The sequence below is a fragment of the Pinus tabuliformis genome, chromosome X (genome assembly GCF_031772625.1).
Source record: "Pinus tabuliformis cultivar Carrire ecotype Pingquan chromosome X, CPIR1, whole genome shotgun sequence".
NCBI classification, from domain to species: Eukaryota; Viridiplantae; Streptophyta; class Pinopsida; order Pinales; family Pinaceae; genus Pinus; species Pinus tabuliformis.
In genome coordinates this window covers 1413652350-1413679864 of record NC_142308.1, presented here as the reverse complement: position 1 = coordinate 1413679864, position 27515 = coordinate 1413652350, and the positions used below count along the sequence as shown (strand labels likewise).

The 27515-nt window shown below is 40.4% G+C and overlaps 1 protein-coding gene across 1 annotated transcript in view; it reads left to right on the top strand.

Annotated features, from left to right (window-relative positions):
• The window catches only part of LOC149145332 (uncharacterized), a 51931-nt gene extending 33059 nt beyond the window's left edge, over window positions 1–18872 (top strand). Inside the window, exon 3 of the mRNA XM_089452418.1 lies at window positions 18573–18872. Coding sequence (XP_089308544.1) covers window positions 18573–18872 — 300 coding nt within the window. The remainder of the gene's footprint in view (window positions 1–18572) is intronic.
• The last annotated feature ends 8643 nt before the right edge of the window (window positions 18873–27515 follow it).

Genomic DNA, 27515 nt, shown 5'->3' with positions numbered 1-27515 from the left:
AATTTTCGATTTTTTTTTTTTTTAATGTTTTTTTAATTTTTCTATTTTTACCTACTTAGTTTTATAGTTTTTTTTAACATGTTTTTTTTTCTTTTTCCAATTTTTTTGATGGTTTACATATTTGTTTTTTTTTCCATTTTTTTTAAATATGTTTTTTTACTACTTATTTGTTTATAATTTGTAATTTTTTTCTAGTTCTTTAATTATTATCTTCTATAGGTTAATTTTTTTTTTTTTTTTTTTTTTTTTTTTACATTTTTATGATTGATTTTTATTTTTGATGTTTGATTTTTTTTCGTTTTTTGTTTTTTTTTTTTAATTTTATGTTTTGTTTTTAGTATATATTTTTATTTATGTTTTGTTATTTTTTTTTTTACTTTTTTTTTGTTTTGTGTTTTTTCATTGTTTTAATTTTTTTTTTGTTTTTTATTTTTATTTTATGTTTTCATTATTTTTTTGAAATTTTAATGTTTTTCAGGGTCATGATAAAATATTTTACGCTATTATTTCGAAATGTTGAAATTTTACCCTTGAAAAAAAAATTGTTATTCCAGCATCAACACTTTTCGTTTTGAGGGTGTTTTTTGCACAAAATTTACCATTGAAAAAAAAATGTTATTTGAACATCAACACTTCATTTTGAGGGTGTTTTTTGGACAATTTTTGCACAAAAAATTGGTTTTCATCGCCATTTTTAAAACATGTTGAAAATTTACCCTAGAAAAAAAAGATGCTATTCCAGCATCAACACTTTTCGTTTTTAGCACTGTTTTTTATGTTTTTTCGGGGTTTTTTGGCGAGAGTTCCTGTTTTGAGTTTATAGTTCCCGTTTCAAAGTTTACATTGATAGCAATAAATGTCTCCAAGGAGATGTTGAGGAGGTATGACGGGGTATAGATGTTATGGAGTGATGTAGGGAAGGGGGTTAGGGTTTAGTGATAGGTGGTGGAAAAAATAGAGGTGATTAGGGTTTCTATAATGTCATTGAGGGAGAAACTAGGGTTTCACATTTGTCATGGTAAATTCCTTCAAACACTTCAATTGAAACTTCAATGATGAGGTATAGGGAGTGCACTTACTTGTTTCAGAGATGAGAGGGTTCTTTGGAAGTTTTTATGAAGTTTGGAGGCTTTCTAGTCTTTGCTTCTCAATGGGTAGTGCCAACTACAAATGCACAGTGCCACCTCTCAATGCGTAGCACAATGTAATTTTGCACTGCCAAAACTGGCCTACGTGCAACGCGCAGTCTCTACGCGTAGTGCCACCTCCTGAATGTGCAACGTCACTTCAAGATGACTTTTGACTACCTTCCTATTGTCCAAATTAGGGATGGGATAGCTCGTTGGAAAGATTGTCCTGTCTGCTTTCCAGAAAATTTTGAATTTTTCAATTTGGAGCTCATGTGCACTATCAAAAACTCAATCTCCCATGACTGGTCAAAATGTGAAGAATGAGGCTGCCAAAATGCAGAGTGCAGTTTCAGTCAACTTTTGGAGGTCTGCCTAAACTCCAAATTGAGCTGATGATAGCTCATTGGAAATCTCTCTATGTCTAGTTATCATCTGACTCATCAAGGAATTCAGTTGGTCACTCCATCTAGGAGAAGCCTTGATTTTGCCAAGGTCACTCCAGAAGTGCATCAACTATCCTGAGGCAAATGATGTTTTGGACATTTCTCCAAACCATGAGGCATGTGTAACAACTGAAGGAGGTTTTTCTTCTTGGGTCTATTATGGACAAACTCCTCTCTCACATTTGTCAAATTCATCTTTTATTCTCAGAAACATCATTTGAATAAAAATTATCCCGATATGTGGAACAGGGGATTTGTAGAAATGGAGGCAAATGAAGGGGATGAGTGGATTCTAAATTCTTGAGAAAATTTTGGAAGTAGGGAGTGTTATAGACATTTTTGTGCCTTACAGCATTGAGCATGAAATGTTCATAATCCAAGGGATCCAAAGTCCCTAAAAGAGTTGTTCCTACCCCTAAAGGAACAAGGTCAACCAATGACAGCTTCTCCCAGAAGTTCTCCACCAAAAACCACTCAGAAACAGTTAATTCAGGATCAATTCAGAGGCTCCACTAGCTGCCTGCGTTGAAATGCAGAAGCTACACTGGCTAAGTGCACTGCAACGCAGGTGGAAGCACTACCAGGGTGCACTGAGCGGGAAATGACAAATGGCAAACTCATTCAACAAGGTGGAAAGACCCTGGAAGCTTCCAGAATCTTCTCTAATGACACTTGCCTTAATGAATTCGACTAGTGATGAGTAAGAGGTTCTCAACCTCCAAGTGGAAGGAAGAACTGACAGAGAGAAGCCACAAGTCAAAGCATAAGCTGACTCATCCTCTTTGCTTACATCTATATATGGATCTCTCACCCAGAGGTTCAGGGGGCTGGAATTTTGTACTTTGCAGAGAATCGCTGTTGGTTTGAGATTGAGATTAGTACATTGGGTGATTTATGCTTTGTTGGAGGAGAGGAAGGGATTCCTTTGCTGGGAGGTAGATGCTGGATCGGAACTCACTTGGTTGTATCTCCTCTTGGACTTTATTATCATATCAATAAACTGTTTGAGTTTCTCCTACATGCTGTGTACCAATGATGTTTTGTTATGCTTACATGTTTAGCTTAATCTGGTCTTGAGCTTTTTATGAATGTATATCTATATCTTCGTGTAGTTTCTCTCTCTTGTGATCTTGCAGGAATTCAGTGAAGCTGGGCCGGTGAAGGAGCAAGGAGCTAAGAGCCACTGAAGAGAGGAGTGATTGGATCGACAAACTAGTGGAAGACACCGGTTAGTTACATCCTTTCTCCTCACTTACATTTCATAAAGAAGAAATACTCAGATAGTTTTCCTTGTTTGTTGCTAAGGCACTATCACACCTTAGAGTGGGATAGGGGCATTCCGAATTGGATACTTTTACCAACAACAAATTGGCGACTCCACTGGGGATCGTATCTTGTTAGTTTATTTGTGTTTCTATTGTTGTTCTTCTCATAAACTCAGGAGTGCCGAATCGAAATGCATTTGCCATTTTCAAATGCAAAGTAGAGATCTGCCACTCTAGTCCACTCACTGGGCCTGTTTTTATGATCTGAACAGCTGATCCACAAGTGCTCTAACAACCCTTTGTGATAGATCTTAGTCCTCCTTTAAATCATCCTCATAATTTTACCTAATTGATAGCTTTTATCCGGCCAAAAACTGTAGATTAAACTGGAAACCGTGACCCAGAACCCAGAGACAATTCTCGTTTCTGCTTCAGCGCAGACTCTGTGAAGAGGTTCTGCATTTCAACGCAGGTCCCGTGAAGGCTACCTGCGCTGAAGTTCAGTTTATCTGTGCTGAGGGTGCGCTGATCAACCTTTGCCTTGTGCAGCTATGGTTCCCTGCTTCCTTTTGCTCAGTTTTATCTCTGTTTTTTGCAGCCTGTTATCAGTCAGTGTACCTATCTGAAACCCCTTTTCTTTGCCTCAATTCTGCCTCAGTTGTATAAAGAAACTATGTTTGTTCTTTGTGTATTTGTTACATCATTTGCAGTTTCCCATTACAAAAGTAAACTAGTCATACTGTCGCCCTTAGATCTAGACCTGTCGTAAGTGTGGTTTTGATCTTAGGAGTGAGTTTGTTTGCTGTTCACAGTTGATTAAGCTTTTACTTTTGTCGTTTGGTTTGAATTTATGGATTTCTAGTGTCGAAACAAGTAAATCATAAAGTGTCGTAATCGTCTTTTTGATTTCGGAAAAGGAGCTTGTTTATGTTTTCACTTGAAATCGAATTCAAATTTGTACAACAGCTTTCTTTTTTAGGCATCAATATTAAGAAAGCGAAAACAAATACATGCATATGTGCATTTGCATTTTGATAGTTTGCATGCTTTGATTTAGGAAAAGTGCATTTACGGTGTGCTCTATGCTCTTTGAGAAAAGATTGTGTCTTTCTTTTCCCCTTGTAGCTAGGATTTTCATTGTTGAAAAGATATAAAAGCTTGCTTATCATCTTTAGACTGCATTTAGGAATTGTATCATACATCTCGTGGTGATCCAAAAAGGCAAACTTCTAAGAAAGATCAACCTAAAAAAATTGAATGAACTTAACAACGCTTTGTAACTTAACGCACAACATAGAGGTCTAGGCTAGAGACGTGTTCCGGCGTCGTAAAACCTGGTGACTGTCGATCTCGCTGATGGTTGGGTGATTCCTCCTGAGAGATGATAAGCGCCAGTACGGATTGTGCTCCCACGTACCATCGAGTATATATTGAGAGACCCCTATAGGCATAAAACCTTTATCCTTAGGAAGCCGTGTCGGCTGCCCTATTGATCGCAATGCACTGAACACAACATTTGGGAAGATTGACCGCCCGTACCTTAAAAAGTATTCTGCGGTTTTGCGAAAACTTTGACACACCCTCTACCTAGAACTCCAGAGCAGTTCCTTTTTGGCCTTTTTCCTTTTGGCCTTTTTCAGACTCAGTCATTTCGGGCTCGTTAAAACATCGAAGGCGACTAAAGTCATCTTTAGCTTTTTCTCGACTCTTTAAAATTGAAAAAGCAAGTTATGTCTAAGCGTCGTTAAAATTTATTTTAAACGGAACAATCACCCCTTTTTCCTGCGTTGATCTTTAGGTTGAGAAAATGGAGCCCACCAACCAAGGAATTCCGCCTAGTAGAAATCCTAGTCCCTTCTCCTCTTGGGGAGATGTTGGTGTGCCCCATATGGCCACATTTTCGCTTCCAGGACTGACAATTGGCTTGCCGGTCTGGCTCTCTCAACCAATGTCGTTCAGAACACCACTATTCCTGAAAAGTCGAATTAACAGTTAGACCAGTCCAGAGTTACCCACCAACCTTCTACTTCCTCTAATTCTTCCTCTCCTCCTTCCTCTTCGCTTGATGGAACTGGTAAAACAAAAACCCAAGTTCCTAAGGAGAAGAAGGAAAAGAAGAAGAAAGAGAAGAAGAAGAAGGAGCCAAAAGCGACTGGGGGTAAACGAGTGGCGTCTAACGAAAATCCACACACAGCACTGACTAGACCTAAATCGCAATGTGTCATATGCAAGGGAGACCACTTTCACAGAGATTGTCCCTGCATCCCTCGGATACTAAGGGACTGGTCTCCCCGTTTGCACAACCTGGTGGCATCAACCTCTGATAGCCATGTTGAATGCACACCGTCAACTAGCGAAAGTGAAGTACGTGGACAAAAAGGGAGAGTTAGATCTCCCTGTAAACTGTGCGAAGGCAATCACACCATCCACCGTTGTCCCTTCTTACACGAAGCTAAAAGAGTTTTGGATGATCGTCCGGTTTCACCATTACAACTTCCTCCTGGATATAAAAAACTCTTGCCAAGTCCTTCGTTAGTTGAGAATCCAGCTGGCCCGCTCAAGTGGTCAGCTGAAGCGCCGGTCATTGAAGATGAACCAGCTGAATCGATACCCGACGAAAGTCAAAAGGTCGAGGCGGCAGTTTACCCGGTCTTGCCTTCAGAGGTTTTGTCTTCGAATGATACAGTCACTGAAGAGGATAAAGATGACACCATCCAAATTCTGTTCATCAACACAGACTCCGACGAGCACGGGGGCAATCCCCCCATTCCTTTATCGCAGGAAGGAAGTTCGTCAGAGTGGTACCCGACCATCTACTCGGTCCCACCACCAAGCAACCTAGTTTTCTCCTTCGACTGGAACCAACTAGGCAGAGCCCGTTTGCCAGCAAGCATACCATTCAGAATTATCGTCCAAATATACAGAATGGTCATGGCTGCACCATCATTGATGAGGTGGCATCTGTGAGTATCCTTTCCTCTACTGCTTGGAAAGCGCTTGGTTCGCCAGCGCTTTTGCCTGAAATGAGAAATCTGACAGGCTTTGATAAAGGAACCAGTCGACCTTTAGGGATCCTCCCCAATGTGCCCATAACATTGAAAGGGAAGACCGTTCAAATGAACGTGATGGTCGTTCAAGGACCCTTGGATTATAACCTACTCCTTGGACGAGACTATATATATTGCATGGGAGCCATCGTCTCCTCACTCTTTAGAGTAATGTGTTTTCCGCACGAAGGAAGAGTGGTCAAGCTCGTGGACCAACTTTCATTTCCCGGATCACGCATCGCAAATAGTCATATACCATCCCTAATGGTCTCTTCACGCAAGAAATGTCTCAACCCACAGTTCGTCCTCCCGATGAGCGCGAGTAATTCGGAGGGATATGACTGGAACCCAGGGGGCATACGTCCTGGTCTACTTCGGCAGGAAAACTTCGGGTATAGGGCAGGTTTCCACGGGAGAATATGACTAGTCTGTACCCCGCCCATGCTGGAAGAGGGTTATTCTAGAATAAGATTCTCTTGTCAAAGTTATGTGAGTTGACAGAACTGAGTCAATCACCTTTGTCTATCTCGGTAGACATTGCCGAAGAAGTGTTTTGTTTGAAAGATTAATAGAACAATCTTTGGGTGACCTGTAAGAGGTAGGCCTCTCTCGCTGAAACAAATGTTTTATCGGACTAAAGTAGGGGTAACCTTGAAACTCTGTTTTATACCTGGGGGCATGCAACCCTTTTGGAGTGCAAGCAAGGGGCGGCTATTTATTTTTTAAATTTTTAGGTCCTCCCTTTAAACCTATAGGTCTAACCCTTTAAACTCGTAGGATTAGTCGTTTCCGAACTTGCATAAAGAAAGGATTCCAGGAGCAAAGCTTTGTAAGGCGCAAGCTCCATAAAAAATGGGATCTTACATGAGACATTCTTATCATATGACTGGATAATCGAGCAGTTTTAGCACATAGTTCATGCTCGTTAAAAAATAAACATAAGACCGAGCAGTTTTTTTATGCGTTTAAACTCGTTAAAAAATGAACTACCCTCCGGTAAATAACCATAGTGAATGTAACATTATCAGCCATTAAAGCCTTGGTCGTGTTTGCACCATCACCTCCACTTTTCCATTGGCCGATCGTTCACCTCCATATGATTGTTTACCCATTTTGAGGAACAGCTGTGAAGAGTGATTTCACTAGCCATCCTTGTGACACTACCGTGATTGGAAAATTCCAACCCTTACCTGGAATCAGCTGCTAACCCGTTTTATCACTTGTTCCTCAAAAGATGAGTCTTCTTTAAGCTCTTTTCATCTGACTCGTAAAATATGAAAAGATTGCCAAGTTTTGGCCTTCCAACTCGTTAAAGCGACCGGAAGTGCTATCCCTCCTCTAGATTTTAATCTTTTTGGACCTGAGGGATTATTGCACAAAAAGATCGAGCGCTTGTTTTGTTCGGCTCGTAAAAACTATCGAAAATTCATCGCTTCTGTATTGTTTTATACTTTTTCGGACTTAAGGGATTAGATGACGAAAAAGGAACTTTGGAGTTATCTTTACGTACCTTTTTAGACTCTCTAAAAATGAAAAGGGACTGAGTTATCTTTGTCATTAAACTCGTTAAAAAACATTAATAGCGACAAACTTGTCTTTAGACAAGAACGAGTTTCACTATCGCTAGGCTCGTTAAAACATAGCGATGGGTTTGCCCAAAGGGAAAATTATAGAACAAGCATATGTTATCCTCCTCAAGCTTGACAAAAATAAAGAGGTACTGGTCAGCAATGAATGGGGAAAAATTGGGAAGAAACTCAAAGAACTTTATTGGTAGCAAGTCGCTCTTGAACATGACACTTCCACTCCGTGCCTGAGTCGGGTTGGGTTGTTTCATTCACCGGTCACATCGCCATGGTCTCGCCATACCATCCATCTTTGGGGTAAATGCTACCAATCCATCACATAAGTGTCACCGATATGTTCAAGAAAAGTCATCCAGAGAAGTCAACCATGTCCCGTCCACTACCATACATTATCCTTCATTCTTTCATGACCGCCACCCTGAACCATATATCATCAGATCATTTTCACCTCCATCAAAACCATTTGCTCCATTCTGTGTCACTGATGTGGGATACATTAAGGCCCTCCTTTGACGGATCGCTTCTTGTCGACATCAGCTCATTATCCAAGAAGTTGATCTAGGGACACCCCCTTCAGTACTTTGAAGCTTGCATGCCTCAATGGCAAGTTTCTCAATTCCGGCGACAGGTATACATCAATGACCTTCGACCGAAAGATTTTGCGTGGTGTTCGACGCCAAGTCCTTTATTCACACCACGTAAATTGTACTGCAGTACCTTGAGGGTCATTATCATTATCGGTGATTCCTCTCGCGCTTGTTAATGGTTTACATCATTGACTGGTAATCAAGCGATGTCTTTCCATGTTCGACTTCAGAACATTTCTCACATGGATCGACTTGTACTTAGAGTGAAGATCGAACGAGTTTGAAGACCCCAGATCTAGTTTCATCCATCCGGGCTGCGATATATATTCAGGAAAAATAAAGACATTGACATGTACAGCATTGCAACACAGACAATCATCCTACCAAAAGGATGATGATTTCATTAAAATCATCAGTCTACCATCAGACGATTGTCTGTTCTATGTACAGAAAAATGAATTTATAAAGCTGAGCATGGGAATGCCTGCCTCAGCTAGATCATGAAAACAGTATGAAAAATAATGTATTGTATTGTATCTTATTACAGGCCTCCTCCCAGCATGGAATGAACTTCGGATCCTCCTAATAAAGCATTTCACCCGATAAACGGCCTCATACTTTAGGGGGAAACTGTTATAGACATTTTTGTGCCTTACAACATTGAGCATGAAATGTCCATAATCCAAGGGATCCAAAGTCCCTAAAAGAGTTGTTCCTACCCATAAAGGAACAAGGTCAACCAATGACAGCTTCTCCCAGAAGTTCTCCACCAAAAACTACTCAAAAACAGTCAATTCAGGATCAATTAAGAGGCTCCACTAGCTGCCTGCGTTGAAATGCGGAAGCTACACTGGCTAAGTGCACTGCAACGTAGGTGGAAGCACTACCAGGGTGCGCTGAGCAGGAAATGACAAATGGAAAACTCATTCAACGAGGTGGAAAGACCCTGGAAGCTTCCAGAATCTTCTCCAATGACACTTGCCTCAATGAATTCGACTAGTGATGAGTAAGAGGCTCTCAAGCTCCAAGTGGAAGCAAGAACTGACAGAGAGAAGCCACAAGTCAAAACATAAGCTAACTCATCCTCTCTGCTTACATCTATATATGGATCTCTCACTTAGAGGTTCAGGGGGCTGGAATTTTGTACTTTTTTGAGAATCGTTGTTGGTTTGAGATTGAGATTAGTACATTGGGTGATTTATGCTTTGTTGGAGGAGAGGAAGGGATTCCTTTGCTGGGAGGTAGATGCTGGATCGGAACTCACTTGGTTGTATCTCCTCTTGGACTTTATTATCATATCAATAAACTATTTGAGTTTCTCCTACATGCTGTGTACCAATGATGTTTTGTTATGCTTACATGTTTAGCTTAATCTGATCTTGAGCTTTTTATGAATGTATATCTATATCTTCGTGTAGCTTCTCTCTCTTGTGATCTTGCAGGAATTCAGTGAAGTTGGGCCGGTGAAGGAGCAAGGAGCTGAGAGCCACTGAAGAGAGGAGTGATTGAATCGACAAACTAGCGGAAGACACAGGTTAGTTACATCCTTTCTCCTCACTTACATTTCATAAAGAAGAAATACTCAGATAGTTTTCCTTGTTTGTTGCTAAGGCACTATCACACCTTAGAGTGGGATAGGGGCATTTCGAATTGGATACTTTTCCCAACAATAGGGAGGGATGTTAGGAAGCAGGGGAAGTCAAATTGCAAGGATTGAGTGAGGGGAAGGGGTACAAAAGGGTAAATCATAGGCCTAACCTAGAAAAGTGTCAAATTGTAGCAATAGGCTAGGGTTTGTGTGAAAATGATGAATTCGAGGGAAATTGGTGATGGGAAGTGTTTAAGAAGGTATATTAAGGATAGGGGAATGTGTATGAGCATCAAGATACAAGTTTTTTTAATGATTTGACCATCTAAGAAAAATTACCTTCAAAACCCTAGGAGAGGGAAATGAGCCTTAGCTAAGCACAACTGAAGCACAAACAAGGTGTAAAATGATCCATTGGAACTTGAAATAATGATGGAAAATCTTTGAATGACGGTACATTCAGAAAAATGGGGACATGAACCAATACTTGGAAAACTTTGAAGGAGTGAAAACAATCCTAGACCTAATACCTAGTGACCAAATTTTACTTGAAGACTCACTAAAATGAAAAAATTTGACTTTGACATCGTAAGACCACTTTGTGAGAGCATGCTTGATCGCTGGTAGAAGGCTGCAAAGATTGACAATAACATTAGCTCCATTGGGGATGGTAGCTCCTTGGAGGTGCCAAGAACACCGTAGACCAAGTAGCCTTATCCATTGGGCATGGAGTAAAAAAAAACTCAATCTAAAATACATGACTGAATACTGATGACTCAAAGACACAAACTGACTTTTACTCAACTAAAAACTGACTTAATACTAAAACACAACTGACAAACTGGAAAATATGCTCAAAATGGAGCTTATTCAATAAAGCCTACTATAACTGTTCCATTCATCACATGATCAAGTGAAATGAAACAACCAATGCAGCCAAGTAAGCATTTTGGCTGTTGTTTGAATTCTCCGCAAGTGCTTGTTTATGAGAAAGAAGAGAGAATGACGGAAATTCAACTCCCGTGAAAACTTGTAGACAGATCCAAATTTTCCCAGGTTGAGTAATATGGATTTTCTATCTGGCTCCAAAAATACTGCATGAGGATCTTGAAATTCATGTGCACTAGGACTTCACTCATCCAATGGATTAGTTTGCTTCTCCTCATATCATGAATGCAAAATTTCATCTAATCTTTGTGACGAGACGCCTGCTGAAAATGACAAAGAAACCAACTGCCAGATCAAGTTTTTATCAATACTTTTTTCAAACTCACGGTTAGCTAATGGAGAAGGAATTTGACTGCAGATATCATCCAACACATTAGCTATTGGATCATGAAAAACTTGAAAAGAGTGTTGCAACCCATTTTCTATTGGTTCCAATGAGATTGCATGATTTTCTACAAGCTGCTCAACCTTTATTGAAAATATACTATGCAAATTTCCCTTCAAAAACTGAAATGATTCAAAACATAATGGTACGGAATTGCATCATTTAATCATATGTTCCAGCTTCTAAGTCTTCATCTGCAACCTGACATTCAATGGCATTCGGGGGCTGAAAATCTAGATATGAGAAGTCTTGAACAAGGATTTCATTTCCCTCTAGATGGTCAAGATCAAAACTTATCGACGGTTGATTTTTGATTGCACAAAAGTTGTCGCTGATGATCTGAAACAAAGTAAGACAAAGAGGCAAATATCCTTCACTTACTTCAAAATTTTATACACTTTCCTCCTCACTTCCATAGCTGATATGCAACGACTAATCACTATATTTGAGTTGTTGAAAGTGAACTTCTTCCTTCAATAAATCAGCTGTTGATTTGTCTGCAAGACTAGCTTCTGTTTGGATAACATAATCATCATCATACTGATCAAACTTAAGCAAATCATCAGTATAAAACACAACATCAAGAATACATGTGAGATCTATAGTTCTCTCTTCTCCAAGATGATCTATAAAACAAACATTATCAGATCTATGACAACTGGGATAAGAAAGAAAATGTTTTGAATCGGCCACTTGTTCTTCTTCAATCATTGAGCCATGGTATTGAACATCATACTCATTCCTTGTGGTGATCTTTTTCATCATTTCTTCCACTACAGTTACCAAAATGTCGAGCTTTACCTCTAAAGATGTCGAGTCCTCTAGATCTATGTTCTTCATCTCTTCTTCCTTCAACGTTTCCCTTCTGATCAGTAGATTAACCTCTACATCTACTACATTGTTCTGCATCTCTTCAAGTGTTGCAAGGTTCCTTTCTCTTAGCTAAATCTCCATTTCCAGATCAAAGTCTTTTGGATAATGCAAGAGAGATGAATCAGGAGGAGGTCTTATATTAGGAGGTATCAAACAATAAGCTTTGTTAAATATGGTAGAAAATTGTTGTACTGTCTCCCCTGGTTATCTTTTCAGCTGGTTATACTCTTCTAGAATCAATAAAGGGTTCTATCTGTCCACCCACTTGTCGAGGAAAACTTTGACGAACTACTGGAAGTTTGAGATGCTCGCATCAGGCAGAGTTCTGAACCAACTCATGACTTTGCCTTGCAAAGAAAGAGCAAAAAGCCTAATACTGACATCCTCTTCATCAACTTCAAAAAGGTCAAGAAAAGACTCAAATTTTAGTAGATGTCTCTCAGCAGTGATGTTGTCACATTCACCATCAAATCTTGGTAGATATAGGTAATGATTTTTAGGGAAAGCATGGGATATAGGAGGTAAAATTAGAGGCCTGTATCTATTCAAAATTTTACAAGGTATAGGAGTATATACAAAAGCTATAGAATTATTCTTGATCTCTTGAGGCTCATCAGTTTGAAGATGGTCATCATAAGATTCGGAAGAAGGGTCTTGATCAAGATCAAAGGCATGCGAATATTTTGTATTCGCAACCTTCAAAGGGAAGGAATCACATGTAGGTCTAGGATATTTTCTCAAATACAATATACTTTGTAAAGACTTCTTGACATTCTTGGGAAAAGAGAAGAAATAATTTATAACAAATAACGTAATGTCTTGGATGAAATTCCAACTTGAATACCTGATCTTTTCATATTTTCCTTTCATGTTTTGTTGTTGGGTTCATCCACTAGTAGAGTCCTTGGATTTGATCTCAAAACTGATTTGGAGTTGCCAGGTGAACGATTTCAGCCTTCCAATGTTTGATTGCTTTCCACCATCAATAGTCATATCTGAACTTGATACATTTTGCTAAGGAACATAAAACTACGTTCCCCAGTATGGTTGCCACTATGGTGTGACTGCTGGGATTCAACCTCAAGCTGAAGGAAGGCAATGCTAGGGTAACCACAAACCACACTTAGCTAAGTAGCTATCCCTACTAGGCTGGGAGAGTGGTCTCTCTGTAAGGATTTCAGCCAAGATGACTGGATTAGGAAAGGGATTTTAGGCTAGGTATAGTAGCAAAAAGTTTTGATTGGATTTTGAAGGGGTTTTGTTGGATCAGGAGGAGATGGATAGTTTAGGGCCAGGGAATTAGGTCAAAATTGCAGGGTGTTCAATGGGGCAAGGTAGGCATAAGTTTTAGCACTCTAGGGCATGATGAGTGAGGTTTTCTAAGACTAGTGAGAGGCTAGGAAGAGCATGTGATTACCATGGATCCTTCCCAAACTATAGAAAACATATAATGGTGAATATGTCCCCAAAGCAGAGTAGTCATGTAATGAATTCTGCCTATCAGCTTGAAAACGTTCACTTAGAAGAAATGAAATGATTAATGAAGTACACAAAACATATTAACATATGATCAGAAGAGAAGAAACTAAACTAAAATCCATACCACATGGATGCCAAGGAAATAGCTGCAATTTTTATTAATCTCCTACTAAACTGCTACAAATGATGTACAATCAAGGCATAAGCATCTAGCTGAGTCCAACCCTTTACAATGAGAAAGAAGAAAAATATATAGGCATTGTTTCAACCTCCTCCCATCATCAGGGGTTGAACCCATAAGATGAGGAGCTAATCTAACCATCACTGAACAAGAAACAGGAATATAGGCATCCTAACAACTTGCCTCTAAAAGTGAAAAACTGATTCATTTGAGCTCAAATTTACTTTTAGTGTAATGAATCTACCCTCTGCTACTAATTATCTATCATATTTACAATCCAAGTCATCATTTACATCCGTAAAAAATCCCCCATGATAGAAAATCCACGAACACAGTCAAAACATAGAAAAATAGCCATCCTGTGCAAAATTTGCCCTACACGTAGCGCCACTGGCCCAACATGCAATGCCACTTTGAGGTCCCTTTGGGAGTCCTTCCCAGCATCTAAATTGAGCTCATGATAGCTCATTTGAAAGGCCTTCAAGTATATTTTCTAAAACACCTAGAATTTTTTCATGTGAGACTCATTTGATCCGTTAAAAGATGATTCTACCAAGACTGCTTTTGTGTGTCCAAAAGGTGGCAGAAAGGTCATTTTTAGGGTCTTTTTTGACCATTTGGTGGACCAGTTCTGCCCCAAAAACTTAGAAAATCCATAGGTTGCATGTAATCATTTCTCTGAATCTAAAAATGCAAACCATTCTTCCATTGGATGCCCCTCGAAAAGTGCAACGCCAGTGGCGTTGCACGTTGAGCCAGATTTTCTGTGTGTGAAATTTAAAAAATTTGCAAAAAGAAAAATCTCCTCCAAAACTGACCAAAATTGGTGAGAAGCACCACCACCAAGCATCTTGATGAGCCAAGGAAGCTTCATCAAGCAACCTAAGGCTATCCTCCTCGTTTTTACCTTTTAGAGCCCGCCTTAGCCTAGCTTTCATCTTTTCGATCCTCATGTTGAAAATTTTGTTTCGAGTCCTGTAATGGTAGGCCATGTGCCTGATCATCTGATCATCTCTATTGGCCTTCTACAACAGCTTCTCTAGGTAAAAATTGACTCTCTCAAGCCAAGTATCTCTATCATCCTCAATTTCCTTCTCAATAGGAGACAATGGAACTGGTGCCTCCTTGTCCCCTTGTCATTTTACCTTGAGAAGTTCCATCTCCATAAAGACTTGCTTGTCACTCAACTACTTGTTCTCTTGTTCCAAACATGGATGACATACTTGGCTCCCTCCAAATTATCCATCAATTCTTGGACTTGAGCCTCCTTTTCCTATCTGATGATGTCCTTTATTGTTTCTTCATCCTCAGCCTCTAAGCCAATTGTTTGAGTATAATGCTACTCTGACTCATCATGCGCTATCAAATCAAAATCTCTCTCTCTCTTCCTCCTCATCATCAAAACTTTCCTCTGGCATCTTTTATTTTCCTTTGTGTAGCTGTTGCACCTGTACCTACTATGTTGATGAGGAAGGCAAAGCCCCTTCCACATCCTGTGGAGGTAGCATTTACCTATGAGTTGATGAAGAAGGCAAGGTCCCTTCCACATCATGTGGAGCAAACACTTGCCTATCCACTGCAAACAATATCCTCGTGCCCCTCTAGTATGTCATGTAGGTCTATGGAACCTTATTAGCTTTAGTCTCTTTATCTTTCTCATTGGTATTCACGTGAGCACTGCTAGGAGGTCCTCCTAATTCTCGAGACACTGGTAGAGGAATTTGAGGACCCCTGAAGATGTCATGAGCAATAAATATCTCCCAGGTGATGTGGAGGAGGTATGAGGGGGTATAGGTGTTATGGAGTGATGTAGGGAAGGGGTTCACGGTTTAGTGATAAGTGGTGGGAAAAATAGAGGGGATTAGGGTTTATATAATGTCATTGAGGGAGAAACTAGGGTTTCACATTTGTCATGGTAAATTCCTTTAAACGCTTCAATTGTAACTTCAATGATGAGTTATAGGGAGTGAACTTACTTGTTTGAGATATGAGAGGGTTATTTGGAAGTTTTTATGAATTTTGGAGGCTTTATGGTCTTTTCTTCTCAACGCGTAGTGCCAACTATAGACGCGCAACGCCACCTCTCAATGCGCACTGCAGTGTAATTTTGCACTACCAAAACTGGCCCACGCGCAACACCACCTCCTAAACACACAACGCCACTTCAAGATGAATTTTGTACCAGTTTAAAAATTAGGTCTGGGATATCTCGTTGGAAATCTTGTCTTGTCTACATTCCAGAACCTTTTGAATTTTTCAATTTGGAGCTCATTGTGCCTTTCAAAATCTCAATCTCTCAAGACTGGTCAAAATGTGTAGAATGAGGTTGCGAAAATGCAAGGTGTTGTTTTAGTCAAATTTTAGAGGTCTTCCTCAACTCCAAATTGAGCTAATGATAGCTCATTAGAAATCTCAATTTGTCTAGTTATCATTTGACTCATCAAGAAAGTCATTTGGTCACTCCAGCTAGGAGGAAGTCTGATTTTCCCAAGGTCACTCTAGAACTGCATCAACTCTCTTGAGGCAAATGATGTTTTGGACATTTCTCCCAAACCATGAGACCTTTGTAAGAACTGAAGGAGGTTTTTATTCTTACTTCTATGGTGGAAAAAAACCTCCCTCACATTGGCGAAATTCATCTTTTCTTTCTCAAAAAATAATTTGAATAAAAACTATCCCGATATGTGGAACCGGGGATTTGTAGAAATGAATGCAAATGAAGGGGATGAGGGGCTTCTAAATTCTTGAGAAACTTTTTGGAAGTAGGGAGCGATGCTAGGAAGTAGGGGAAAGTGGAATTTCAATGATTGAGTGAGGGGAAGGGGTACAAAAGGGAAGAACACAGGCCTAACCTAGAAAAGTGTCAAATTATAGCAATAGGCTAGTGTTTGTGGGAAAATGATGAATTTGAGGGATATTAGTGATGGGAAGTGTTTAAGAAGGTATATTAAGGATAGGGAAAGGTGTATGAGTATCAGGATACAAGTTTTGTTGATGATTTGACCATCCAAGAAAAATTACCTTCAAAACCCTAGGAGAGAGAAATGAGCCTTACCTAAGCACAATTGAAGCACAAACAAGGTGTAAAATGACCCATTGGAACTTGAAATAATGATGACAACTCTTTGAATGATGGTAGAATCAGCTGAATGGTGACATTGACCAATACTTGGAAAAATTTGGAAGGAGTGAAAACAATCCTAGACCTAATACCTAGTGACCAAATTTTACTTGAAGACTCACTAAAATGACAAAATTTGACTTTGACACCCTACGACTACTTTGTAAGAGCATGTTTGATCATTGGTGGAATGTTGCAAAGACTAACACTAACAGGATTATAGAACAAGTTACTTGTAAGAAGCTGACTGGACAAACTCATTTCAGGCTGGTTTATGGTGTTGAAGCTATGATGCAAATGGAGTACATTGTACCTAGTCTACACATAGTGGCATTCACAGGAATGAAAAATCGCAGAGCCTTGGAAGAAAGGCTCGTGCAGCTGAAAGTACTGGAAGAAGATAGGTTTCTGGTTGGATTCCATCAACGAGTTCAAAAGGAGCACGAAAAGGCATGGCACAATTAACACATCAAACTACGCACCTTCAGGGTAAATGATTTAGTGTTATTAAATGACAGCAAGTTTGATAAATTTCCAGAAAATTTTCGGATGCATTGGCTAGGGCCCTATGTAATCAAGGAGATTACCGATGGTGGAGTAGTTCAGTTTGTGAATTTGAATAGAGAACCATTTCCAGGCAATGTGAATGGTAGCCAATTGAATCCATACACCGCGGATCCGGCCAGATGACTATATGGTGGAAGCATAGTCTTAGCGCTCCAGGTAGCTGAAAGGAGGCGCAGAACTATAAACTACACTGCCTTAGTTGTAGAGCTGCGAAGTTGGGGAAATGCACGGAATATAGGATTGTCAGAGTATCAACAGAAGTGTGAGGGGAGCTGTGCTATTGAAGGAGAAACACGCAGGGCAACCGGAAAATGACCGTTATGGCCACTGTTCATGATGTGACATTGGGAAAATAGCTAAATGTAGTGGAGAGGCGGCATTTAAGTTGGAATTTAAGAGCAAGAACTTGGAAAATCTGCAGCCAAGCTAGCATTTATGAATATATTTTGGGGGAATGGTTGGATTCAAATTAGAAATTGCCTATAAATTACAAATGGCCGCCCAACGAAAAACACTTGGATTTTTTAGAATTGTGGTGTTGAGCTACTAGGCGCACATGAAACTTGACTATTTCGAGGCTTTAGTAGCAAGTTCGGTGTTTGAGAAATTGTTGAAGGAAACTCAGGAGCTCTTAACTAGCATCATGTCGGCACCTGTGGAGACCACAAGCATTGGAGAAGTGATGGCAACTGAGGGAGATTCCTTGGAGGTAGTGAGTGTAGAAGTACATGCAGAAGTACCGAAATCACTGAGGTCACCCAGGCCAAGGCCTACGCCGATCAGAGAGGGTCCAAAACCAAAGAAGGATAAGAAGAAAGCGGCCCAGCTGGTGCACACGTCGCCTAGAAGACACCCACAGAAATAAAATCCCATTGCACAGGAGAAGGGCAAGGTAGTAGACCTAGAACCTGATGAGGACATATAAGACGTCGATATGGGCGTGGAAGACATTGATATGGGGGCATAAGACATTGACATTGAGGGGGAAAACCCTATCTCCCAGCTACCAGCATATGTCCCTCTGTGCCGAGTCAAGGTGAAGGTTCCAAAGGACCTCGATGAGAGAAAAATCACACTTTTCACACCATTGCTACCAGAAAAAATCACATTCGAAGGTCCGCGCCTGGCACGCGTCCCCCATTTAAAGCTGGAGGGTTGGAATTTAGCAAATACATAATGCTTTCCCCACTTGGTGACCAATACATTCATGCACCATGTCTTCTATAAAGACTTTGGTGTGGCCGCGTTGGAGCTGAGACAGTGGATAAAAGGGGTGGACAAGCTCGGATTGTTGAACCTACTATGGCTATTGCATTATAACCACGTGCCCATCACTTTGATAGTGATCAAACAACTGTTATGCTTGGTGCAGGATAGGTGTCTGTGGTTAGGAGAACCGATAAATATCAATGACATGCTTATCCATAGGATCACTTTGCTCTCGCATTTAGGCTTGAATCCAGCCTTGGAATTTGTTGGGAAGATGGGTGAGCACGACATCACCAAACGAATGAAGGACAAGTTCAAGATTCCCAAGACGCCGCACTACTACTCCATTTCTAGCATAACCGACCCCGCGGTTAAAGTAGCCACCCAGATCCTGGTGGCGAAAATAATGAGGAAGTGTCGCGTAGATGAAGTGTCAGCACCAATTGTGTCTTTAGCAGCCTAGTGAGCAAAGGGCGTACAATTTAACTGTGCAGGTTACCTCTACAGCAAGTTCGTCGCAAAGTACATAGAAGCACAAGACCAAAGCAAGACCTTCCATTATGCATGGACACTACTGTGAATTGTAGTAGTTGCGTGGGATTTACTGGAGGACAGTCAGTTCGCTCCAATTGCAGTAGAGCTTGCAGAAGCAATGAAGCTCGCTTCGCTTTGGGCCATGAAGGACACCTAAAGGGTCAACAACTGTAAGATATTTTTGATCCTCATGGAATCAGGCATCCATGCTGCAATCAACCAAAATTCATTGCTCTCACCGACTGTCTTTGACTAGTTGTCCGAATGTGTGGAGTTAAAGGAAAACTTCCACTGCGTTTCCATCAGAGCGCAGAAGGACCCTGGGGAAAAATGGTATGATATTCCATACCTGGTGACGGACAATGCAATCGCCATGGTCTCAGAGAGTTGGCCAGCAGAGTAGCGCACGACCTCAATCTTATCAGCTGGGTCCAGTAAGTCCGCCGCGAAGCAAAAGAAGGAAGAGGCCAGGTTAAATATGGAGTCGTTGGCCAAAAGAAGGAGGAAGGAAGTTGAGGACAGAGCCAAAGGAGAGCATGCTGCCAAAAAGAAGCAAAAATGGGAGGACAAAGGGGAAGAACGTGACTCTGATAGGAGTTAGAAGTCGCATTCTCCGCAGACAGAGGAGGAGGAGTAGTGTTGAGAACAAGTAGGAGCAGACTCGAAGACTACTCTATTCAGGGTTAAGCGGACAAGGGAGCAGGAGAAAGAAGGCCCGTGGAAGAAGTCGAAGGTGAGAAAATCCTCCCTTGACCCAATCACCTTGACAGAGGGTGATTTGAATGACATAAGAAATACAGTGAGGGCCGTGACCGAAAAACTATTGCAGTACTTCGAGCAACAGTAAAAACAGGCCTTGGTCACCTTTCAAACAGGTCTTCATGAGCTGGAGATCCAGGCCATTCAGGTGCAGACTAGTGTAGGCTAGGGCAGCACGACGTTGGGCAGTTTGGCGCCTGGAACCTCAGATACAATAGAGATGGTTTGCTCAATGAATCTATGGGTTGTCACGCAGCCGAATGGAGAATTGACCGTAAAAACAGAAGCTGACAGGGTCACTGTCAGTGCTCTCAAAAAAGTCGAGTTAATCTTGGATGTGCTTCCAAGTGAATCCCTTCACACCCTGCAACATAGTGTGATAATGGAACTTTAGGCTCGGTAAAAATGCACATTAAATGTTATCAGCGAGAAAAAGGTTAAAAATGCCTAGATGTTTGTAGAAAAGACATCCGCAATTGATCTTCTTAAGAAGATCATAGAGAAGAATGAGTACACAACAGCTGTGGTGGTTAGGCCATGCCAGACTATTCCAGAGCTAAACATCCCAGAAGATACGTGACTCGATGCAAGAATCTGGAAGCTCGTTGTAGGTGTACATGATGCATGAACAGAGCTGGCTAAGGTTCAGTTCGAAATGAACGTTAAGATCACAAAACTTGAGTTGAGGGCCTAGCATTCGACTCCACCAGAATTCAGAGAGAAGCGTGAGACCACTATCAAAGATGTCATTGTAGTTTTCGATACTGTAGTGAAGAAATTCACTGTGCTCTTCGAGAAGGCACTCGAAGTAGTTACCAGTCTACAGGAAGATCCCAACCTACAGAGGATATAAATTGAGGCACGGTGTTGTCAGGAAAACTAGTGTCAATTCAGAGTTGCTAGTCCCACTAAGACAGGTAGCTGTCTTAGAAACAAACAAACTAAAGTCACTTGTGTTTTCCTTTATGAGAGATAGATGAGAGAGAAGCATAGAGTACCAACCTCAATCTTTCACTTGGCTCCTTGCCTATTTCCTCCCTCCTTTGACAGAGTTTCGCCAGTCCTTCCTTACTTTTCCCGCTTCAAAGAACACCTGTAAAGTCAAAGTAGCATAATTCCATCAAAGCATAGAGTTTTATAACCATAAATAATATAGGACCAGATGTATATTAACCATAAAAATGCATATATCAATATAGGATTCAGAGATATACAAGAATATGGAGGAAAAATCAAATAGATTTATGGATAGAAGTAGTAGAAGAGAGGATTACAACCCATTGGTCTGACCCAGCGCCATCCTCCTAGCATGAAAGCCCTCTTCACCTCATGAAAAGCTTAGATCACCCAACAATACAATGTTGCATAAAGAAACCAATAGCACTTCCTTACAAAATACAAAATTCCAGCCTTTGGATCTCTAGGATGAGGGATCCATATATAGATGTTTGCAGGTGGGTGAGTCAGCTTTTGGGATTTTGATTAGTTTCATCTCTCTGATAGTTCTTAGTTCCACTTGGAGATTTCATGATCTGTTACTCATCCCTGGGCGAATTCAGAGAGGCAAGTGTCAAATGGGTAGTTTCTATAAGATTCTTTGGGTTTCCACCTAGCCAATTGCCTCTGCCATTTGTCTACTCTCACTCATCACACCCTACAGAATGGATTTTCAGTATGCATCACACTTTTTGCATGTGGTAGGTGAGATCCATCGCACCCTTAGCACTGAGCAGTCTGTATGGTCCTGCTTTAACTAGTTCTGAGTAGTTTTTCAGGGAGAACTTCTTGGAGATGACGTAATCAGTTGAACTTGCTCTTTTAGGGTAGGAAACAACACTTTTAGGGGCTTAGAAGCCCTTGGTTTATGGACATATGCAATTGGGGTTGCAGTGCCCAAATATGTCTATGATAGTTTCCCCTTAAAGCATGAGGTCGTAAATCTTCTAATGTCAGGTGAAATGCTTTATCATGAGGATCCGAGGTTTTTCGAACTAGAAGGTGACATGTAATAAGATACAATACAATACATTATATTCATAATATTTTCATGATGTAGCTAAGGCAAGAATTCCCATGCTCAGCTTCATAAATTCATTTTAATGTACATAGGACAGACAACCATGTATGGCAAAAGTGTAATCGACTATCAAAAAGAGGAAGACTATTTTCTTTGACTGAAAATGACACTTGCGACACTTTCAAATCAAAGTACGATGGTTCGATTAAGCTACCGTTTGCAAAAGAGAGCTGTAAATGACGAAAAATACATAAAAACATTCACAATTCTTTATCAATGGAGGCTGAATAATGCAAAGGAAGAGAATTTTAGCAGTGATATACTGATCACAGATAGAAAAACTAGTAAATAAAGCTGAAGACAATGAAGAAAAAACCAAAATCTGGAGGCAGAAACAGTCTTACCTGATCATCGCACCTGTAACATAGGGAAACAGGGATGCATCTCACCTACAACACATGGGAAGTACGATGCATCCAGACTGCCAATGAGAGACAGTGCGATGGTCCATGAATGAGACTGAGCTTGGTTTTTTCTTACATTTTTCATCTAAGTTTAGGGTTTTAGGCTAAGTTAATGATAGGTAGTAAACACAAAGTATAGGGGCTGATCTAATGAGGTTACTTGAGCTACCACCAAGGCACTTAGGATGTTTGCAAGTCAGTTGTTTAGTTTATAAACAAAACTTGGAGATGGACTAAAGCAGCGTTGATCTAATTTGCACTTGCATAGCAAATGCAGTTCGAAGGCTAGCTAGCTTAACTTCAGGCTCCATCTGTAGTTTATAAATCAAACAAATAGAAACAAGAAAACAAGCTATTCGATCCCCAGTGGAGTTGCCATTTTTTTCAAGAGAAGTCGCTCAGAGAATTCACTAGCCCAGCTTATGTCTCATCCATTGCAATACCTTCATGCTTCATTCTTTGATGACCACCACCCTAAACCTTCTATCGTCGGATCGTTTTCACCTCCACAAAATCATTTGCTCCATTTCATGTCGTAGATGTGGGATTCATTAAGGCCCTCCTACAACTGGTCACTTCTTATCGACATCAACTCATTATCCAAGAAGACGACCTAGAAACAACCATTTTAGTACTTTGAAGCTTACATGCCTCAATGGCAAGTTTCTCACTTCTGGCGACAGGTTCACATCAATGGCCTTTGACTGAAAGATTTTGCGTGGTGTTCAACATCAACTTGTGTATTCAGACCACGTGAATTTTACTGTAGTACCTTGAGGGTCATCATAATTATTGGTGATACCTCCCGCACCTGTTAACAACTTACATCATTGGCTGGTAATTAGGTGGTGTCTTTCCATGTTTGACGCCAGAATGTCTTTTCACATGGATTGAATTGTACTTCGGGAAAAGATTGAATGAGTTTGAAGACCCTGGATCTAGTTTCATCCATATGGGCTATGATAAATTCAGGAAAATAAAGACATTAAATGTACATCATAGCTGCACAGATAATCATCCGAACTAAGGGATGATGGCTTTACCAGAATCATCAGTTTACCATACAGACGGTTTTCTGTCCTATGTACATGAAAATGAATTTATAAAGATGAGCATGGGACTGCCTGCCTCAGCTAGAACATGAAAATATTATGAAGATAATGTATTGTATTGTATCTTATTATAGGTCACCTTCCAGTTCGAAAAACCTTGGATCCTCATGATAAAGAATTTCACCCGACATCAGAAGATTTACGACCTCATGCTTTAGGGGGCAACTGTGATAGACATATTTGGGCACTGCAACCCCAATCACATATGTCCATAAACCAAGGGCTTCTAAGCCCCTAAAAGTGTTGTTTCATACCCTAAAGGAGTAAGGTCAACTGATTACATCATCTCCCAGAAGTTTTCATTGAAAAACTACTCAAAACTGGTCAAAACAGGACCATACAGACTGCTCAGTGCTAAGGGTGTGATGCATATCACCTACCACATGAAAAAAGTGCGATGAATATTGAAAATCCCTTTTGTAGGGTGCAATGAGCGAGAGCAGACAAATGGCAGAGGCAGTTGGCTAGGTGGAGACCTAGAGAATCTTCTAGAAACTACCCATTTGACACTTGCCTCTCTAAATTCGCCCATGGATGAGTAAGAGAACATGAAATATCCAAGTGGAACCAAGAACTATCAGAGAGATGACACTATTCAAAATCCCAGAAGCTGACTCATCCACCTGAAAACATCTATATATGGATCCCTCATCCTAGAGATCCAAAGGCTGGAACTTTGTATTTTGTAAGGAAGTGTTGTTGGTTTCTCTGTGTAACATTGTATTGTTGGGTGATCTAAGCTTTTCATGAGGTGAAGAGGGCTTTCATACTGGGAGGATGGCGCTGGGTTAGACCAATGGGTTGTGATCCTCTCTTCTACTATTGTTATCAATAAAGCTATTTGATTTTTCCTCCATATTCTTGTATATCTATGAATCTTGTATTGATATATGCATTTGTATGGTTAATATACATCTGATCCTATATTGTTTATGGTTATAGATCTCTATGCTTTGATGGTATTATGCTGCTTTGACTCTACATGTGTTCTTTGAAGGGGAACAAGTAAGGAAGGAGTGGCGAAACTCTGTCAAAGGACGGAGGAAACAAGTAAGGAGCCAAGCAAAAGATTGAGGTTGGTACTCCAAATTTCAGGGTTAATATACATCTGATACTATATTGTTTATGGTTATAGATATCTATGCTTTGATGGACATATGCAATTGGGGTTGTTATAACTTTGTATTTTGTAAGGAAGTGTTGTTGGTTTCTCTGTGTAACATTGTATTGTTGGGTGATCTAAGCCTTTCATGAGGTGAAGAGGGATTTCATGCTGTGAGGATGGCACTGGGTCAGACAAATGGGTTGTAATCCTCTCTTCTACTACTTATACCAATAAAGCTATTTGAGTTTTCCTCCCTGTTCTTGTATATCTCTAAATCTTGTATTGATATATGCATTTGTATGGTTAATATACATCTGATTCTATATTGTTTATGGTTATAGATCTCTATGCTTTGATGGTATTATGCTGCTTTGACTCTACAGGTGTTCTTTGAAGCGGGACAAGTAAGGAAGGAGTGGCGAAGCTCTATCAAAGGAGGGAGGAAACAAGCAAGGAGCCAAGTGAAAGACCGAGGTTGGTACTCTCTGCTTCTCTCTCATCTATCTCTCACAAAGGAAAACACAAGTGACTTTAGTTTGTTTGTTTCTAAGATAGCTACCCGTCTTAGTGGGATTAGCAGCTCTAGATGGACACTAGTTTTCCTGATACTGTAACCCACTAAGGTGAATCCATGAAGGATTTTATTCAGAAATATTGTAGAGATGGATCTCAACCAAGCAGGGATGGCAAGATTAGTATTTGAGATGTCACTGACCTGTCCTTGAGGACTATCTTATTCACCTTTGCTAGACTGGCCACTCCTTCCTTACTTGTCATGCTTCAAAGAACACCTGTAGAGTCAAAGCAGCATAATACCATCAAAGAATAGAGATCTATAACCATAAACAATATAGGTTCAGATGTATATTAACCATACAAATGCATATGTGAATACAAGATTCAGAGATATAGAATATGGAAGAAAACTCAAATAGCTTTATTGATAGAAGTAGTAAAAGAGAGGATTACAATCCATTAGTCTGACCCAGCGCCATCCTCCCAGCATGAAAGCCCTATTTGCCTCATGAAAGGCTTAGATCACCCAATAATACAATGTTACACAGAGAAACCAACAACACTTCCTTACAAAATACAAAGTTCCAGCCTTTGGATCTCTAGGATGAGAGATCCATATATAGATGTTTGTAGGTGGGTGATTCAGCTTTTGGGATTTTGATTAGTGTCATCTCTCTGATAGTTCTTGGTTCCACTTGGAGATTTCATGATCTCTTACTCATCCCTGGGTGAATTCAGAGAGGCAAGTGTCAAATGGGCAGTTTCTAGAAGATTCTTTGGGTTTCCACCTAGCCAACTGCCTTTGCCATTTGTCTGCTCTCGCTCATCACACCCTACAGAAGGGTTTTTCAGTATGCATCACACTTTTTGCATGTGACAGGTGAGATGCATCACACCCTTAGCACTGAGCGGTTTGTATGGCCCTGTTTTGACTGGTTTGTTGCTAACTCACCCACCTGTAAACATCTATATATGGATCCCTCATCCTAGAGATCCAGAGGCTGGAATTTTGTATTTTGTAAGGAAGTGCTATTGGTTTCTTTGTGCAACATTTTATTGTTGGGTGATCTAAACGTTTCATGAGGTGAAGAGGGCTTTCATGTTGGGAGGATGGCGCTAGGTCATACCAATGGGTTGTAATCCTCTCTTCTACTACTTCTATCAATAAAGCTATTTGAGTTTTCTTCCATATTCTTGTATATATCTGAATCTTGTATTGATATATGCATTTGTATGGTTAATATACATCTGATTCTATATTGTTTATGGTTATAGATCTCTATGCTTTGATGGTTATAGATTGTCCTTGCATCCCTCGGATCTTAAGGGACTGGTCACCTTGGAAATCCATCCCGGCATATGGATACTCGGCATAAACCATCTGCTGATGGTTGAACCACTGAAAGAAGGCATGAGAGAATGAAATCTGTGACTGAATAGCATGTCTGGCCATGAGATTGACCCATCTCTGCATCCGTGGTTCTGTCGGCGCTGGCACTCCGAGTGAAATGTATTGTGGCTACATCAATGGGATCTTCTCCAAGGTGAAAGCGGTCAAAATAGAACCATAACCAAAGTTCTTAGATCTTTCGTTCTTCACCTTGGTAAGCTATTCTTTTATCACCGGAAGTACTGCATCACACCAGTTGACTACCTTTGGTTCAAGGCATTCCAGGTCATACTACATATAGGACCTGTTGGCTAAGTGAAGGGCCAAGCTACCAGCCAATCTAGCAAAGATGAATAAGATAGTCCTCAAGGACCAGTCAGTGACATCTCAAATACTGATCTTTCCATCCCTTCTTAGCTGAGATCCATCTCTACAGTATCGGTGAATATAATCCCTCAAGGATTCGCCCCCACGAGCGGAACCTGATAATGAGGGGCACCACACCTCGATAAACCGGTCAAAATGTAGATATCCTCAAGAGCCAAAGGGATGGATTTACCTCTAATCTCAAACACTTGGTTGGTAGGATCCCATGCATCAAGGAAACATTGCAACAAGTTGATTTGTTGCCTCATGCTAGATATGCAGAAGAACTTGAGCAAGCCACTTTTCCACAGTGCAGTTACCATACACGGATCATGTAAGGCAACCATGTCCTCTTCTTCATGCTCGTGTTCACGCCATGTAATGACCATCTTGCTCTGATGAATCTCTGAAAAACAAACAAGAGAAGAATTAGGATCCTTATTTGGCAAAAAACAGGCAAAATTTACATGAAAAATCAGTGCAAAAACATTCTTCCTTGCGCCCATCTCACCCTAGCTGTGTATTGGGTGGGATCATACTGACTGGCCAATGGCCAGCCTAGTATGCATCACACCTTTCGATGTATACTAGGTGCAATGGGGAGAGAACGAATTTTTCAAACCCTAGAGGTCCAAAAAAGTAGGAAAACATGCTCAGAATTCAAAAAGAAAGAATGAAATTGAAGAGCTCAGGTTTAGCTCCTACCTGGTCTAGACAACGCTCCATAGAATCTCCCAGAATCAACTGATGAAAATCAAGGGGGAAAAGCACCTCCAAAGCTCCAACATGTTAGAAAATTATATATACGGAGCAATGGAACACATAAAATATTGCAGGAATATA